The following is an 18,899-nucleotide window of genomic DNA, read 5'->3' as shown; positions in this document are numbered from 1 at the left end:
TAAAAATATTATGCAAAAATATAGCTAATAATATCAGTGGAGCCGAGATTTAAATTCATTGGCCAGGGGTTGAAATGTGTACCCTTTCTTACACGTGCTGTTTGCTGTGATTTGTAAATAACTGCAATCTTTTGGGAGTATCACCCTTTTCTCTATCATTACTTCTCTGGTGGGTGAGGCAAAACATACATACACAAACATACATACACACAGGAGTGGACAAAAGTAGGTTTATAATTGTTTGTATGGAAAATAACACATTAACAAATAATAATACAAAAATAAATTGTTTCATGGACTCACAACTGTAAACCTACTTTTGCCAATCTCCATATTTTATACACTTTGAAAAATAAAGTGTAAGAGATTTAATAGAATACTTTGCTAGGGTTCAGTCATTATAACAAATAATTATTAAAAAAAATAATTTCACTTAAAGGAATATCTATTTCGGTAGGATGAATTAAAAACAATTCAAATTATATGAACTTTTTGAAAGTGCGTGTCCATATGATTATTTAATAAAAGCATTATACAAATGACCATGATGGTAAATGGCAGACTAATCCATGTCCCATGGAATTTAAGATCAGTCTCAGTGACTATCCTGCATCATGCTCAGACTGCATTGAAAACACATTTTAGAAGTATTAGTGGACCAAAGTCCCCATGAAAAGAAGAAAGGGATGGAATTATTTCTAGATATAACCTGATTAGATCTGCTCGCTGCTAATTTTATAGCCTCAGCATAATGATTGGGAAGCATCTAGAAGGTCAGGCAGGTCAAAGAAAGTTGCATTTCTGTGATGTCAATTTTGCAGGCAAGTAGCATTTAAATTGTCTGCAAGCCTGGGCTAGACATGAAAAACCAAAACAACAGAAAAATAAGGAAAAGCACAGAGTAAATCAGAAAAAGGGTGGGGTGGGAGGAGAGAAAGGGACAAGCCATGTCATAAAGAGAATTAACAGAGTGAGAAAGTGGCCCACCCAGGAGGCTGAGAAGACAAATGAAGCAGAAGGCAGCCTGTGGAAGGAAGCCCACCAGGATGTCACAGTGTGGCTCCACGGGAGTTTCAGATGAGCATACATTCTCACAAATGTTGTTCATCTAGATGAGGTTTTCCAATTTGCACGGCTGTGCTTTTAACGTTTCATTAAAAAAAAAGAAAAATAGCAGCGAAAGAAAACAATGGTTTTTGCTTTCAAAATGAAAACCTTGTCCTAATTAACATTTGGAGCCGGGCTCTCAGAGATTCCAGCTGAAGGATCTGAAGTCGGCCCTGCACCGAATGGGACCCTGGACAAGCCTGCACACATGCCCAGATTTTCAGTCTGGTGTGCACTGCACAGAACTGGCAGCGACGTTCACAAACAGATCTCCAGGGGACTGGAATTTGGCAGCTGGTAGGCCTGAAAGACAGCTCCAACTTAAACTCATTTTCAGATTTTCTCTGGATTTTAACACGTCCAACACGTATTTAGATTTAGATTTGTAAGGACCTCTACTACCCTGACCAGAAGTGGAATAGCTATCCCCACTAGTGGCTGCTAGGCCGTTACTCTTCCCACTGTGATTAAACCCTTTTTAATTACTCCTTTCCACTCACAGATACTAAAGAACTTGGCAAGACAGTAAGAGAAAAGTAAGCCCATATGACCCGTCCTCTGAGAGGCAGGGAAGACATGAATGTTATATCTGATTTGTAAACAGCTGAAATATGGCGAAGAGAAGTTTGATTATTGGCTATTATTTACATGACAAGATATAAATAAAGGAAAACAGGAGAAGTTAGACAACCTCACAATCCCATCGTGCCCAAGCAATCAACTTGTAATAGAACATTGGGGTTTCTGTCTATAGACCTCATTGAACAGAATCGTTTTTCTCCTTTTAATAAGGAACTTATAAAGACATACTCGCATGTGTGTTTTTTGAAAGATGAGTAGCAATTCTATCTGGTCACAGTTTGAAGTTCAAGTCCTGGGCATTTATTAGAAGTAATCTGTGACTAATGATACAAAGGCATTTCTAAAGCACAGTAACAGAGATAAATCTTATAGGCAGCCATGAGAACAGACTGGAAAGAGTGACTGAACAGGTTTCCCTCAGCAGCTGAGGGGAAGAGAAAGGGAGAGGTTTGGAATCAGAGGAGGGATCTTAGTATTGGTGTGTTCTTTAAGTCCCTGAAAACTATCACTGTTGGGCCATCTTCCTCAAACTCTAGGGTGGCAGGTCTCAAGCCTGAAGGAGCATCGGAACCACCTGGAGGGCTTTTGTACACTGGCTGCCAGATACCCTCCCCAGGGTTTCTGACCCCAAAGTCCTGGGTGGGACCTGAGACTCTGGCCAGGGCCCCCAGCTGCCTCGCCCACCTGGTTCTCTGCAGGCTCGGGTATTGCTGCCCTCACGTAGGAGTCCTGAGCCTCAGAGAGCTTCCTGGGCCGGACTGACTGAGGCCTTGAAGCATTTCCCCTGGAGAAGGTGCCCTTTCCTGCTTTCCCACAGGAGGGCCTGAGCCTGGTTTAGCTGCCACAGGGAACATGGGACTTCTATATTGGAGTCTCTCAGACACACATATGTTTTCACTTCACCTTTTAGAATAAAGAATCCTCAAATTTATGGTTGTGCTAGTATGGTTGTGCCACCTGCAATGGAGCTGCACAGATATGATGAGCTAGAACACTTTTATCTATCATCTATCTATCTATCTATCTATCTATCTATCTATCTATCTATCTCACATCTTGTCATAAAATAAAAAGGACTTAAGATCTTAACAAGAGATGGAGCCCTTCCTCCAAAAGGCCCCACATCATCACAGACCCATAAGTATCACTATTGCTCAGGTATCCCCTCCTGCCACCCCTCACCTTTGATCAGTTTCATTGAGATCTGCATGCAGACATTCTGCACCCAGAATATAACACATCACCTAGAATAATGGGACTCTGTAGTCCGACTCTATCTCCTCTCTACTTTTTCTTTGTTCAAACTCTGGGCAAGAAAAAGAGGTCCTATAACCACTGGATTTTCATTCCATCATCTCCACTTCATCACATCAATTACGAATTTCGCCCCACCCCCCTCCTGCTCCCCACATCCCACTGAGGTTGAGCAGTAAACCTAGGCAATACCAGTGAGTGATCAAGAAGCACACATCCCAGCCCCACTGGCGTGACTCAGTGGTTGAGCGCCGACCTATGAACCAGGAGATCATAGTTTAATCCCCTGTCAGGGCACATACCCGGGTTGCAAGCTTGATCCCCAGTGGGGGGGGGGCGGGGGGGGGGGGGTCGGGTGGTGCAGGTGGCAACCCGAGATCAATGATTCTCTCTCATCGTTGTGTTTCTATCTCTCCCTCTCCCTTTCTCTCTGAAATCAATAAAAAATATATTAACAAAACAAAAAAAGAAGCACACGTCCCAGATACAGCTAACAGGGCTACCATCTGAAATACAGAAAATAAAAGGGAGAGGTCCAAGACAACAGGGAAGAAAGAATCCAAGGAATGGCAACAGCAGACAGAACGAATTAGTGATGGAAGCACTGCTGTTATCAACTACTAAATGCATAACGACACTGTAACTGCCCACCTGCATTTAAGTAAATGTGGCCGGTCTGCCTGAGCTAAATTTGTCCCCAAGGCCTCCTCACCTAGACTTTCCACCCACATTCCCCTCCTGTACAAATGTTTATCAAGGTAGTAACTCTAATATTAATGGTACATAAAAATAGTTCTACTGGTTGCTTTAAGAAAACACAAATAGCCGAAACCGGTTTGGCTCAGTGGATAGAGCGTCGGCCTGCGGACTGAGAGGTCCCAGGTTCGATTCCGGTCAAGGGCATGTACCTGGGTTGCGGGCACATCCCCAGTGGGAGATGTGCAGGAGGCAGCTCATCGATGTTTCTAACTCTCTATCTCTCTCCCTTCCTCTCTGTAAAAAATCAATAAAATATATTTTTTTAAAAAAAGAAAACACAAATGTATTTGCATTTAAATCCATGGCATGCTAGATGTATAGGGAAAGAGCATACCAAACAGCAGAAAATGGTTAGCCAAGTCAGAGAGATCATAATACATATTCCTTTAAAATGCTCCAAAGACTAATATGCCTTTAAACACGTCCCTTGATAACCCTGTAAAAGTCTAACACTTTCAGGATATCCTCACACAGATTATTTGAAACAGTTCATTTAGTTTTTTAAGCCCATTATTTTCTATTCTGTTCTTAATAGGGGATGGTGACTGTTAACTCTTCTCTAAACTATTTGCTACATGAAAACATTTACTAAAGATTAATACATTAATCTTTATCCTTCTCTTCTTAGGCTTAAAAATTCCAGTTCTTTTGATTTTCCCTTTTGATGTTATTTTTGTTACCATCAGTTGTTGTGTATTTTCTAATGGCTATGGAAGTCAGATTTAATGTGAAAATAGGATCAGATCAATGGTGAGAATACTGACAAGTCAAGGAACTATGTGGGTTTCTGTTGGTTCCACTTACACTTATTGAAGTTTTTTTTTAGAACAGAGCCATATTGCTGTTTATTCAGGATCAGCCATATTTTTTTAAAAATTAACTATAATTTAAAAGCAATCCAGTCTTTTCTGGCTTATAAGAATTTCAATTGTAAAAAAATTTTATTAAGCAAGCTTTTATCAAATCCTCCTCCAGGTCAGCTTGGCTCATCACTCTCTCAGTGTATGCACATATCTGTGTATTGCTTGTCACACTATCTGTTAGGATAATGGAAAAAAACACTACTTTTGCTTTGAATAACAGAAACTATTCAAAATTACTGATAAATGGCATTTCATTAGTCTGTCACACATTCCATTAGTGTCTACCAAACACTCAGACCTTAGGTACTTGCACACTTTTTATCAGGCTCTGATTCATATATTTTAGTCGGAGTTTCTCTTGCCAGCTATTACCAGGATGGAAGTAGTAAAACCCAAATGGACTGATGCCAAGCTAGGCCAGTGCCAATGGTTTTCCCAAATGCAACCCATCAGTAAATAAGAAATCAAGGCTAACTAAGAAAACCCCAAAGCAGAGCAGGGGCCCTTAAGAGAAGGACACAGGGATAATCAAGGTCAAAATCTAGGTAGAAGGCAAAATTCTCCAGAAATAAGAGGTTTGCTGGTTCCCCTGAAAATTTAGCATGACCCATACTTTATCGAGGTGTGGCCTCTCCACTGGCCCCAAACCACAGCCCCATGCTCTGTCTTCACAGTTTTCTGAACCTGGTGTCTGACAAATTTGAAAGATACATTTTATCCATCACATTTTAAATCTGGGGAAACTAATTTAGAAAAGTCAACCAGCTTGTCCAAGAAAACATGTAGTAAGGAATGGAACTGAGGTGCACGCCTGACTCCAGACCAGGACAGCATTCTGTCTGCTGAATTACACCACCCTCACTGTGTCTATGGCAAGGCCTTTAGATTCTATGCAGGGCAGGTTTTTACTTCTCATTTCTTCTACTTCTTCCTTACCTTTACCTCCTATCTTTATTGTTCACACTACCCAGAAGATCGATCCAATGTTTTCCAATTTAAGACTCTCAAAGTCTAACTTCTACCTTCAATTCTCTGTCCCTGCTTTCACGGGCCTGGAAGCAGGTGCCACTGAAGAATCAGGCCCGAGTCTGTCAAATGGGTAAAGAAGGAAACAAAAGGTATCCTGCCACTCAGGAGTTTGCAGACTGTGGGAAGAAAAGACCTATCAGATAATGTTGAAATAATGTGACAAGTGAGATAACAGGCATTCGCCAGGGTATGTATAAGAATTTATAGGAGAAATGTCAGCTAATGCTCAGAGACTTATTTGAAATCCCCCCCCCCCAAAAAAAACACCTTAAAATGATTTTTAAGATTTACTGGAGGCCTCAAGAACACCAACTAACCACAGCTACCTGCAGTAAACCATAAATAGTCATAACTGGGTATAACTAAACTGTTTCTTGATTCTTAATATGTTGCTTCAATAAGATCCTGTCCCCTCACAGTTATTCATATTATTCCTTAAGAAATATCACTACTAATATGTTATACTATTTGACAATTTATGTAATACCTTGACATCAGTTATTTCACTTGCTTCTCACTGGAGTTCTGAGAGAAAACCAGACAGAGGCTACACATAACTAACAAGTGTAAATTCAGAATCTGAACCTAATTCCTCTGACATCATTCCACCTCTGTCCTCCTCTGCAACTCTCATTTACGAAAAGGAAAGGGCACAAATAAGAACCAGCCAAGGGCTGATGGGAGAATCAGAAACTGCAGTCCAAACTACAGGCTCCTGGGAAGAACTTGCAAGAAATACATGCTCACAGCAAAAGCAGAGCCAAAATGTAGGTCAATGGGCACTCGATGTAATCATCCCGCAGGAAGGAAATTAATCATTTCTATCCAAAAGAAGGCTGCATATGTGGTCTTTATTCTCAGCTGCATTCCCTGGAGAACAAGATGCTCTTGGTATAAATGGAACCTAGGATGATGGACTTCGGAAAAAAAAATGTGACCTTATGAAGAAGAAAGAAAGAAGGAAGAACTGAAGGAAGGAAGGGATGAAGAAAGGAAAGAAGGGAGGGAGGGAAAACGAGAAGATAACACTTTCTTGTACAAGCATTTGACAGAATAAATATTTGTTTTCTACACAGACTTCTGTATGCTTGTCTGTAATTTTAATGGGCACAGGTTTGGGAGTGGAAAGAACAATTAGGAAACCAATGCAACAGCCCAAATGAGAAACACTGAGGCCCCAGCTAGGGGTGAGTAGAGCTGCTCATCTAACTATCTGGTGACCAACTGACCAAGTGACAGCCTGGATGTGGCAGTGTCTCCAGGTGATTTGTGAATTATGGATCCCAGTGGAGCTCCACGCTGTGGCCTGTTTCCCCTCCTTCTCTCGCTTTCTCTGTCCCACCCTCTGAGTTTGCACCTAATCATGTTGAGGCCTCACCAGCAGCTCCACCCCCTGCTTTCTGCTGTACATATTCAGTTCATGATGAATGCCACCACTTTATAAGCATCTATTATGGAGCAGATGTGGCATGAGACTTAAATGCTTTATATACATTATCATAAGAATCCCTCATCACAACTCCTTAAAATAGTGTTGCTGCCCCCACTTCCCAATAACCATGAAGACACGAAGGCTCACACCACTCGGCTAACCCAGGGCTTGACTCTACATTTGTTTGACTCCAAAACCTTCAATCAACCAAGTCATCATTCCTTGCCCATTTGCAAATTACAAAAAAAGAACCGGAAAATATAAGGAGTTCAGGTCAACAAGGACAAACACAAGAATCAACGAGAAAAATGTAATTTAAGGTATGAACAAGTTTGGGTTGCAGATATCTAGTAAGCACATGTTTTGTTTGATTTTTTAGATTTTTTAAAAATTCATTTACTAGAGAGAGAGGAATTGAGAGGGAGAGAGAGAAAGAGAAACATGAATGTGGGAGAAAAACATCAATCGGCTGCCTCCTGCATGCCCCCCGCCCCCCCCCCCCCCCCCCCCACGACTGGGATCCAGCCAAAAACCCGGGCATGTGCCCAGACTGGGTATTGAACCCTCAACCCTTTAGTGCATGGGGTGATGCCCAACCAAGGGATACACACATGTTCTTGCTGAGACAATGGGAACATAAATGACTATGAGCAGATGGCATTATTTATACACGTTTTGTTTTTTTTGAAAAAAAATGTAGAGCTGTCATCTAGAGAATGTGAGAGGCATAGAACAGTGGAGAACTGAAGGTGAAATCTCTGTGGCAAGGGGGTTATGACACACACAGAGGCACCAAAATGACACAAAGTGAAACATGGGCTGGGGTAGTGAGGTGAGGGGTTCATTGGCTTGGGCTCATTGAGAGAAATAAAGGAGGAGGGCCTCTACTGTCTTACAGGGTGGAGTGTCTAAAAGGCACATCTTAGAATCATATTCAGTACTGGAAAGCAAAAAACAGAAAGCCCTTTTTAGACCAGGGAACAAGGTGTCTAATTTGAGCTCATAATTCTGTGCTGCACTTTATAAAATTTACTCTCTTCGTCCTAGCCCTCTTCGGTTTATCTCGCCTCTGGGTCTGTTTTCCCTCCATCTGTCTTTGACACTCTTAGGTTTCCCCTAATATATTTAGTTGACTTTTTCCAGTAAAGAATTAAGTGTTTGCCAAGATTCCCCTAGAACATGCCAGTTTCTGCCTCTCTCGTTCTTTCTTTCCCATTCTTGCTCTCCCTCTCTGCGTTTCTTCTTACGTATTTCCTCTGAGTTGTTTCTCCTTCCCTACCCATTTTCCTTTCCTATGATTAGCGATTATCCTTGATTCTCCTTTTTCCTTTCCTGCTTTTTTCCAATCCTTTAAGATTTTTTCTTCCTCTTAGCCTTTGCTGGAAGACCAGAAGCAGAATCTTGTTCTTTTCAATCTGATTTTGTAGAACAATCAGAATGTAAATAATGTTGGCTAGAAGTATTCCTGGACAAAGGAAAATTCACCTTAGGGACTCCACAGGCTAGGAACTTTCTCATGTGCTCCCATAGTGACTAAAGTTGCTCAAACTTGAGCAATCTTCAGGATCCCCTGGGGGCCTTGCTGAAACACAGAGTCCTGGGTCCCGCCCCAGAGCCTGCGATGCAGCAGGTCTAAGACGGGGCCTGGGGGGTGTGCATTTCTGACAGGTTCCATGGTGGTGCCCATTGCACTGGTCCACAGACCACACTTGGAGAACCACTCAAGTGAGAGGACCAACAGCAGTTGGGTGGTTAAGGCTCTGCTGAGCAAGGTAACATTCCTTGTCCCAGCAACCACAGGACTTGGAGAAGCCTAGGGAGCTCTGGAATAGGGATCCAGAGGATGTGCTGGGGTACAGCGAGGAGGGGAGGAGAAACATGGAAGCTCCGTGTTTAATCTTCTGGGAAACACTGAGGCCAGCTCCAAGGCCTGCCAGCCACCCACCCTCTTGTGATCACACAATGAAGCAGCAGAAGGGAATTCTCAGATCCTTTGATCTCTTCCCAGTCTTAAGTCCTCTGTCTGTTTATCTCCCTGTTCTCTGGCCTCCTCTTCCCTATCCTTACCCCCTGCCCAGTGTATGAATCACTCTTCTCCTCCCCACCCCACTGTCATCTGTTTTTCTAATGATGGCAGAAGATGAGCTGTTTTGTTGGCTGCGCCATCACGAAGTGCACTCCATGCTCGACTTTTTCCCGATGCCCTCTCAGAACGCTATTTTATTGGTATCCTTTCCCTTTGTCTCAAACCCCACCCTTTCCCCTTCCTTGGCCTCATGTAGACTCCCGTTTCCCAGAAATGGATCAATATAAACAGAGATAAAGAAGAATGGGGGAGGAGGGGAACAAACAAACATGTGGGTTGTTGCGGGGGGGGGGGGGGGGGGGGGGGAGGTCTTGGAAATCAATGGCCATTAAACAGCTCTCTCTAGCACACAGCAGCCAGAATGACCCAAGTATTGCTGCTAAGCGGCTTAATTAGTTCCAGTGAGAGATTGGGAGGTCAAAATCTGGTGTGACTGAGACTAGAAGATTTGTATTTGTCACTGGCTATTCCCAGGGTGAGAAAGCTTAAATGGTGTTTGCATGTGCTTTCTGGGTCATTCCCCCATCAGCGCTACCTCACTCATGACTCTTCCTTGCCTTCACTCCTGTCAATCTGGATAAGGAATTCACAGCGCCCTAGGTGCCCCAAGGTAGGGAATTCCCCATGTGAGGAAGTAGACAGAAATCCTCAAGGTGGTAAAGGTCTAATTTGGCGTACTCCACAGCAAATTGCAGGTCTGCCTCAGAGGTGGGGAACATAGATGCTTGCCTGACCCCTGCAGTGGGTGAAAATAAGGTAGGAAGCCACAGGCAGAGGGGAGGAGCATGTTGACCTGAAGAACAGCTGCCCTTCTGGGGTTGTAGCTGCTACGCAGATTCAGCTAATTGTTGCCAGATAGTCTTGTTTTTTAAGAGAAAAATCTTTGCACAAAGTGTTTTATATTTGTTTTTACTTGGAGTATGTGTGCCTGTGTGTGTGAAATGTTTTATATACACATATGAATTTTATGTGAAAAATCCCAATTTTTAAAATATTAGCAATCAAAACAAGATTGTTTTCAGACACTGTGTTGGCCAAATAAACCTGTCTGTGGGCCATCGGTCTGCAAAACCCTGATCTAATTAAGCTCAAACAGGCCCTGTTAGAGAATCCCAAAACCATAAATAATTCTGATTTGCTTTCAACTTACTTTTATTGAGTCATTTCAAATGAAACCCTGGAATTTTGCTTAAAGAAAAGCCAAAATCAGAAATCCTAATATCTGAAGTTGTGGGATTATGGAAATTAAACAAAAAGCACAGAAGTGGAGAAAGGGAGGACCTTGCATTAGAAAGGCTCAAGGCCTGGAGTTAAGCAGAGAAGTGTGGTCCAGGTTGGGGGAGGGGGTGGTGACTTACCTCACAGGACTGGATGCAGTGGATCAGGACGGGGTCTGGGTGCCAATGACGCCGCCCAGTGCACACGATGCTCTGAAGGAGAAGACAGAAAGTATAAACACCAAAACACCTGGTCAGTGAGAGAAGGGGCATGTCCTGCGCTTACCCCACCAACCCAACCCCATTTCCTGAGGAGTGAGACACCAACTTGGACTCACCAAGCAGGTCAAGGCTGACAGGACTTTGCCATGGAGCTGCTAGTCCTGCTGATGGTGCCACGGCACAAACTCTCAGTGGAAGGGACTTTTCATCCTCTTCCTCCTCCTTCTCCCTCCCCAAGGCATCGAATTTTCCAAAGCAGTGGTATAGGTGTGGTTTAAAAAAGCATCATCAATATTATCTATATACATAAAAGCCTAAACAACCGGCCAGTAGCTATGATGTCCACTGACCACCAGCGAGCACTCAACGCAGGAGCTGCCGAGCTGCGGTCACTTGGCACCTGGAACCAGAGAGGAGGGAGCCCGATTCTGGGGTGCGTCACCCGAGAACCGTCATCTTGCAATCCGGGATCCCTTGGGGGATGTCAGAGAGCCGGTTTTGGCCCGATCCCCGCAGGCCAGGCCAAGGGACCCCACTGGTGCACGAATCTGTGCACTGGGCCTCTAGTAATGAGTATAAAGTGGTCTTAGGCATAATATTGGTTTCATTTGTTTTGCCATTTTAAATAATGTTACAAGAAATGGCGAGATGGCTGTGATCAGGAAGCAGTGTGGGTTTTTAAAGGCTGAGAAATACAGCCTCACAAGAAGAGTCCTGAACCAGAAAGGGATCTCAGAAATGCCAGATCCTAAGATGTGAGCACCAGGCAAGCCTTGAAGGCCAAGTGCACTCTGCAGCTCTGTGAGCACCACTTTCTCTTCCTTGTAGGGAAAAAGAGGGTCTGTGCCCTGACCAAATAGGGTTAATGTGAAACCACTGGGACTTAAAAGGGCACCGACATTAAGCTGGTGAGTGTGAAAAGACACTCAGGTTAGGACACAAGCTACTTTCTCATTCCCAACGGCCACTTCCAGATGCACATTTAAACAAACAGTAATCTACTCTTCATTAAACGACAACTCATTTTCATTGAGCTTCTTCCTTTTAATTTTTGTATTTTAAAATTTCCAAAGACCCACTTCAGGAAAAGAGGAGGTCCCATAGGAAGTTTTCAAGGAGACAAAGGGATTCTCTCAATAGCCTGCAACCCACCCACCCATGTGCAGACTTTCATACTCACATTTTTATTTGGTACAATAGGAATTCAGTTCAATGGTAAGAAAAATAACACATGGGGAGATACGGGCTTTACACAAGATAGCACCTCTATTAATTGGAAATTATAGACCCTACAATGCTAAGACTATAGTAATCAGATTGGAGACAATTGCATACATTAATATGGGTGTATATGAATATATACCTCATGGTCAGCTATGAGAATAGGAATCTGCAATATTCTCCTGGAGTTACATGACTGTAAACTAAAACTCCTCCTTCACAGCTTCCCTAAAGGGAAATAAACACTAAGAATCCTAACAAATTTTGATATTCAAAATTCCATATCGTACTATTGTAGAAGGTGCTTTGGCATAAGTTATCATTGTACTTTAATAAGGGGATTATTAAATCTATTCAGGACTACAGATCTATAAGGTAACCACAACAGGGTGTTCAGCCTCCTGAGAAAGCAAGCTGTTCTCCTGCACTTAAAGCCATTTAAGCAGATTATTTACTTATAAGCTCTGCTACCTGGAAATGATTCTCATTTATGTTCTGAAGCAGGCACCAGTGGAACTCTATCACCAGGTAATGGTAATAAAAATGTACAATAACTGGTACCCTTGAAATGTGAATGCAGGCCACTGGATTCCTTTTCTTAGCACTGTATCCACTAAGGACCCTCATTCCCACCCTAATCAGTCAGCATTCAGTTCAGATCACCGGTATGCATCTCAGTAGGAGCCAGGGATGCTCTCAGAGTGCTCAATGTCTGGTGGGGAGGATGTGGAAGAATGTCAAACCCTCCAATAAAGGAATACTTGGCCTTGAAACTATCTCATGATGACCATTGCCAGACGCTCCAGAACATGCTGAACTTTGTGTGTCAGCTTCTCTTCTACCCTCTAAACATTCTACCCGGTCCATCCCTTTTACAAATGTAGGAGTGTTGGGTTTATTTAAAACTTTAAAAATTCTCAAAATATATTACAAAGGAAAAACAAAAGAGAGGAAAAGAGTCTGTCTTTTCTTTCTATTCTTTCTCTCCAAGGCTCTTTTCTGCTATTATTTCCAATTTATTTTTTATATTTTTATATTATGTAACTTTATTTCATGATCATGTAATATTTGTAAAATATAAAAGGCATAAAAGGGTACATAACCTCTACCCTGCTCCTGGTCCCACAACCCATTTTCCTCCCTTCTACTTTTAGTTGTCTTCTGTATCATTATAGAGACAGTCTATGCATATACATACATCCTATATAATAAAAGGGTAATATGCAAATTGACCCTAATGGCAGAACAACCAGAATGGCAGGTCACTATGACACGCACTGACCACCAGGGGCAGACGCTCAACTCAGGAGCTGCCCTCTGGTGGTCAGTGTGCTTCCACAAAAGGAGTGCCACTCAGCCAGAAGCCGGCTCATGGCTGGCAAGCGCAGTGATGGTGGCGGGAGTCTCTCCTGCCTCTGCGGCAGCACTAAGGATGTCTGATTAACAGTGGGGAGCGGGCCTAAGCCATTAGTTGGACATTCCCCAAGGGCTCATGGGCTGCCAGAGGGACGTCTGACTGCCAGCTTAGGCCCGATCCCCTGGGGAGCTCCCAGACATACCCTGAGGGCTCCCGGACTGCGAGAGGGCGCAGGCCAGGATGAGCCCCCCGTCCCAAGTGCACTAATTTTCGTGCACTGGGCATCTAGTATATGTATAAAATCCTTTCTTTCCTCACACAAATAATAGAATACTGCAATTTTCTTCTGTGCTTTGGTCTATTGTTGTTTGCTTGCCTAACTTTATTTCACTTCACAATGTTTCCTGGGTGTTCTGTGCATTTTATAGTACCTGGTCTGCTGTGTCCTATTGACAGCACAGTGTTCGACTGCAGGGATGGACCCTAATTACTAAACTAGATCTATATTGATGGGTATTTTGTTCTAACAGACAAAGTCTTTTGTTATAAAAGACAAAGCTTATGTATAAATCATTTCACACGTGTACAGATACATCATCCATAGAATAAATTCATGGCTGTGGAATTAACAATACCCATGTCCTTTTTTAAATGATCTATAATTCAGTCTTGAGACTAATTCAGACTGGCAGCCTTCCTTCATTTCTATAAACATGCGTAAGTTTCTGGTCCCTGTGTCTATGCCTTCCTAGATTTCAAAGTCCTTGAGAACAAAAACTATCTCCCACTCATATTTCTTATCTCAGTGACACAGAGAGAAATGATGTTTTACGAGTAACTGTCAACCACTAAATATGATGTTGTATTGCTAGGATTCTCCCTTGTCTTCTGGCCTATGAATGTTACTCATCCTGTAAGTAAAGATATGCATATACCATTAATTGAACTAGTTATTGATCAAAATTGGAGGAAAATTTCAAATGCTTTTCAGGACCTACATTTTATGGGTACTTTGTGGTGGTGAGGTGAAAGAGGGGAGTGAAAGAGGAAGTAGTAAGAAAGGGGCATAGAAGGTCCTGGTGAGTGTGTTAAATTCATGAAACAAGGGGACTCTTCTGCCATGGCAGCTTACATAGCAAGCCAACCAAAATCTAAGCCTGTGAATTCCTCAAGGTCATTCAATTGAAACATAAGGACAGCCAATCATACAACAAGGCTTTAAGCTACAGCCAATCAATCAATAACTTCCTTGCTTTGCTTCTGCCTTTTCTCTGTAATAAAGTATTTCCCTGGCAGGGTGCTTCTAGCTACTCCATTGGAATTGATTTTTGCTCAAGTAAGCTCAAAATCTTAAATGCTTCGGTTTATTTTTTAACAGCTCAATATGACTTTCTTATTTTCTGGAACATTTTTGGAAAATTATAATCATATATGATTACATTTGAATGGCTATAGAAAATAATTGAGAGAATAACTTTATATCCTCTGTGCAACTTATCAAACCTTAACATTTTGCTATATCTGCTTCCACAGTATAATAAGTCACTAAAGATTTAATTAATGCCCCCTATATGTGTGCCTCCATTATCATTCTCCTTCCTTACTCCTTATTGGGTAAAACTATTTTGAATTTTTAAATCATTATTGCTATATGTTTGTATGTAGTTACAATGATTGCTATGATACTATTGGCAAGTCACTGCTCAGATGAATTTATTGTGCAAGAAGAAGAGCCAAGAATTTGTTTTGAACTTTCAAATAGAAAGAGGTTCAGAGAAAATCAATTTAAATATTTGAGCCATTAAAGTGGGTTGGGCCATTTAAAAAATTTTTTTAAAGTAAGAAAAAAAGGAAGAAAAGAAGGAAGAATAGTAAAATGGAGGAAGGAAGAAGAGAAAAAGAGAGAGAGAAAACACCATTTAAGGGCTATTGGGATGGTCTAAAGCTGTATGAAGGCTGTTGCCTAGTTAAATGCCTAAAGGTCACAAGACTGATGGTTAGCCAACATTAAGATCTAACAAAAAAATTACTCAATTGTGTTTTTTTATTCCACTAGTTGTTTGGCTCATCACATCAGACCACAGAGTTCTGCTGCTGCCCATGTTTATGGCAATTTCCTTATTTCTATAGATGTAGCAACCTAAATGTAGCATTATTCTGCATGTTTATTTGGGCCATAGTACATTACCCTGGCATCTACTTTCCAGTTCCTCTTCCTTTGCCCTCCAAGACCCTCTTGACTAGTCTTCTCTAGCAATGAGGGACTCAATGCCTAGAGACGTATTCAAAAAGAGTGAGCAATTCCATGCTTAAAACTGATGCAAAAGATGACCTTTCCAGGGCTCATGGGACTGGGCCATTTGTTTTCCCACTGATGTGGGGCAAATATGACTGGAACTGTTAGACATAGCTGTACCCTTCAAGGGGACACTTTGGAGGGTGGTGGCCAGGATTAGGACATGAGGAGGCAGAAGGGTGGGTGACACCATTCTATTTGAAATTATGGCTCCTGGAGGAAACGATCTTTTCTTTTTCTTCCTGCTTCTCTCTTCCTCTTAAAACATTTTGTTATTTTAGTAATTATTAATCTTTTGGGGACCAATTTTGAGAAACAGAGCCAGAAATCCTAAGATTTGTTTTGACTGAGCAATTCTGTTGAAAAACTGGGGAGGTTAAGAAAGGGATTTCATGCAGTGTTGAGAATTCGCAAACCTAACATGTTGCAGCCACAGGAAAATCTCATTAATTTGGACCTCACTACATTAATTTGGATTTCATAATTATAATATACTAAAAAAAAGAAAAGCATTGTCTATAAAAAATGGATTTATGAAGCAAACTACTATGGGAAATAGGATGTTATGATGGATGCTCTTGTACTTCAGAAACAAACACTTTCAAATACAATTTAGAAAAACTCATTTACACCCAAACAATTGCCACATTATACATAGAAAGTAATCTCTCCATGAAATCAGCTTCCTCAAGGACCACTTCTTCATTGCGGAAGTCAAAACCTTAATTTCCCATCTTAAATAGAAAAGCCATGAGATATCATAAAACATTCTCTCGTCACAATGGTTAATCATAAAAATTCAACCTTGCACAGGCTTTGTGGGAAAATCAGGTCTGCCTTGAGAGATGGCTCTCTGGAGGTGGGGGCCACTCTTCTCTGAGCTCCTTCATTTTATCTGGCAACCTTGTTCTGAGCAGGGGATGAATGAGTCATGCATTGAGGACATCTGGGAATAAGAGTAAGGCATCATTCCTACCCTCAAGAATCTTATGGTTGTGGTGTTAGAATTACAGATAAGAGAAAAGGGAAGAAACAAATTAAGAGGAAAAACAAAGATGAGGAAAGTACCAAGTGCTCCCAGCAACAGTCTAAGGAACAACTCCATAGTCAGGCACCCTGGACCTCAGGCCTCTGGGTGCTGTAGGAGGGCAGTCAGCAGAGGCCCTTGTGTCTGGGTGTGAGCAATGGTACTGCCTGGACGTTTGGCTGTCTCCTGCCTGTCCCAACTACCAGATTCCACTGCTCAGTCACCTTGATGGGCAGGCATTTATTGGACTGCGAGAGCCCTTTTGTTTAGCGTCCTTTCTATCGGGATATTTCTCTGCTGGTGCCATCACCATAGAAAGGCCTAGATGTCTGTGTGTAGTAGGTGAGGAAGGAAGACGCCTTCACAACAAAGGCCCTGAAAGTCCACTTGACAATTTCAACCCTTACCTCTTGCTTCTCACAGCCTGAAACATTTAAAAAATAACAGCATGTTTCCATCCTTACTCTCTTCTGTTGGCAAGGCTAAAGATGGAAGTAAATTTTCCATCTTAATTCCCTTCCTGTATTATTTGTTCTTTATGTCTCAGAGTCTTCCTTCTATATTATCTTTGAAATGTTCCTTTGGATGTGGGCCATCTTTTTTTCTCAAGCTTTTCCTCTTTTTCCTTCTTGATTTGCAATCCTTCTCTTTAGGAAATGACCCATGTAATTGTTCCCCTTAAGGATGCTTTGAAAGCCTCTGAAATTATTCCAGGGAATATGCTGTCTGTTTGGAACTGCTCTGTCCCCGATATGTGAAAGTGTCCCTTTGCTCACCTGGACGTTGACAGGCTCCATCCAGTGCTCCAGAGTGTCTGCAGTGATGTTCTTAGGCAGAATCACCGGGTCCCTAGGGGGCACTACACATGATGGGGTGCACACTGCACCTGAGGGAACAGAAATTTACAGCACACACATGAACTTTTCAGATCTCAGTCTTTTTCATTTGGAATCAACAGTTTTGCTTTTTCCTCAGCAATTGCTCTCTATGCTGTGGGTCATCATTATCATGGGTAAGGGTAGGGCTGATATTCCTCTTCCATGCACCTGTGAAGATACTGTATACACAATTAGTGAAGGGCCTCTGCCCCCAAGTTCATGCCCTGTGCCCCAGGTGACCACTCCTCTTTTTGAACTCCTTTGGAACCTCGGAATCTCTGCATGAGCCAGCAGTTAAAAGATTAAGTCCTGGTCCAGCAGACATCCAGGACCCCACTCCGGGACTCTGGCTAGCCAAGGTCTCTCCTGACTGGTTGATGCATTTTAAGTACATTTAATATTATTTCTGCCTACAGGATCCAAAGCATCTACTACCTAAGGACTTTACTAGCTGACCCATAAATTTTGAAGGCAGATTAATAATTTCTACACTGATGATCGTTATGTTGGCAGCCGTGCACGAAAATGATGTGATTAAAAGAAGAAATGATGGGAAATCAAAAGCAGAGATTTTGGTCACATGTTTGCCTCTTGAAGCAAAATCCTGGACTCCACTCTTTTGTAGATGGAGTCCAAGTGTCTTCCAAAATTCTATTCAAAGAAGGTACACTCCAGGGTTTTCTATTTCCTCATCTATAGATTTGATGATCTCCAAGTTTCTTTTCAGCTCTCACTATCTCTGTTTTGATGTGTTGTTGTTTTTTGCTAACTTGTGTAATAACTCAAAGAGCCACATGACTCTGAAGGACTCTATATATGTGAATATATGACATATATTCGGAGGGTGGAGAGATGAGAATTTGTTCATGAAACACCACTTGAGAAGCACAGTCCAAGCTCCCCACTGCCTGACCTCAAGATATCTCAGTGAAAAGGGCAATTTGAAGAGGGTAAAGAATCGTCTCAGAAACTAATGAGCTTTCTCATGAACTCCAATTATATCCACTGGCATTACACAAGTTAGAATGGCTTATAAAATCACTGCTTGCTTGTAGAGTTAGCATTAATCTCACAAGGTTTTCCACCAACAGCATCTCTTTCCCATGATGATTTGGTCTAGCCAGGGCCAAGTTGAGTCCACATCACTATAAACCAGTTCTGGTCACAGAGACCTTTAATTGCAATTACTTGATTAAGAAATTGCCCAGAGGCTCTGGAGCCTGGTCCTCTGCAGGGAAAGAATGGCTGAAGAGCCACACAAGCAAATGCAATCTCAAATCGTCCCTTTCAGGAGTTCTCTGCTGCAGCCACACTGCAGAGGAGCCTAGCACTTGCTGGGTGTGTGGCTCCACCTTCCCACCTCTCCTCTTGGAACTGCAACTCCTCCCCAAACTCATCCACTTTCAGCCTGCAGTGAAGTAGGCAAAATGACCAGACACTATGCAAATAGCTCAGCAGCTGCACCAACATTATACACATGTGGAGGAGTAAAAGGAATGAATTTGTTTTAGATTTCTATTTTACTGAAACAGCTCAGAGTCAACTGCATATCCATCCACTCCTCAAGGA

General features: G+C 42.2%; 1 protein-coding gene across 1 annotated transcript in view; it reads right to left on the bottom strand.

The window, feature by feature from the left end:
• PAPPA2 (pappalysin 2) overlaps positions 1–18,899 on the bottom strand; it is a 216,731-nt gene that overhangs the window by 21,329 nt on the left and 176,503 nt on the right. Inside the window, exons 19-20 of the mRNA XM_070396761.1 lie at positions 17,229–17,338; positions 10,471–10,542 (exon numbers count right to left, since the gene is read on the bottom strand). Coding sequence (XP_070252862.1) covers positions 10,471–10,542; positions 17,229–17,338 — 182 coding nt within the window. The remainder of the gene's footprint in view (positions 1–10,470; positions 10,543–17,228; positions 17,339–18,899) is intronic.

Source organism: Myotis yumanensis, unplaced genomic scaffold (assembly GCF_028538775.1).
Source record: "Myotis yumanensis isolate MYYU_CA2020_CCGP unplaced genomic scaffold, mMyoYum1.0.hap1 SCAF_17, whole genome shotgun sequence".
NCBI classification, from domain to species: domain Eukaryota; kingdom Metazoa; phylum Chordata; class Mammalia; order Chiroptera; family Vespertilionidae; genus Myotis; species Myotis yumanensis.
Note: the sequence above shows the minus strand (reverse complement) of the source record. Positions and strands in the feature narration are given on the sequence as shown.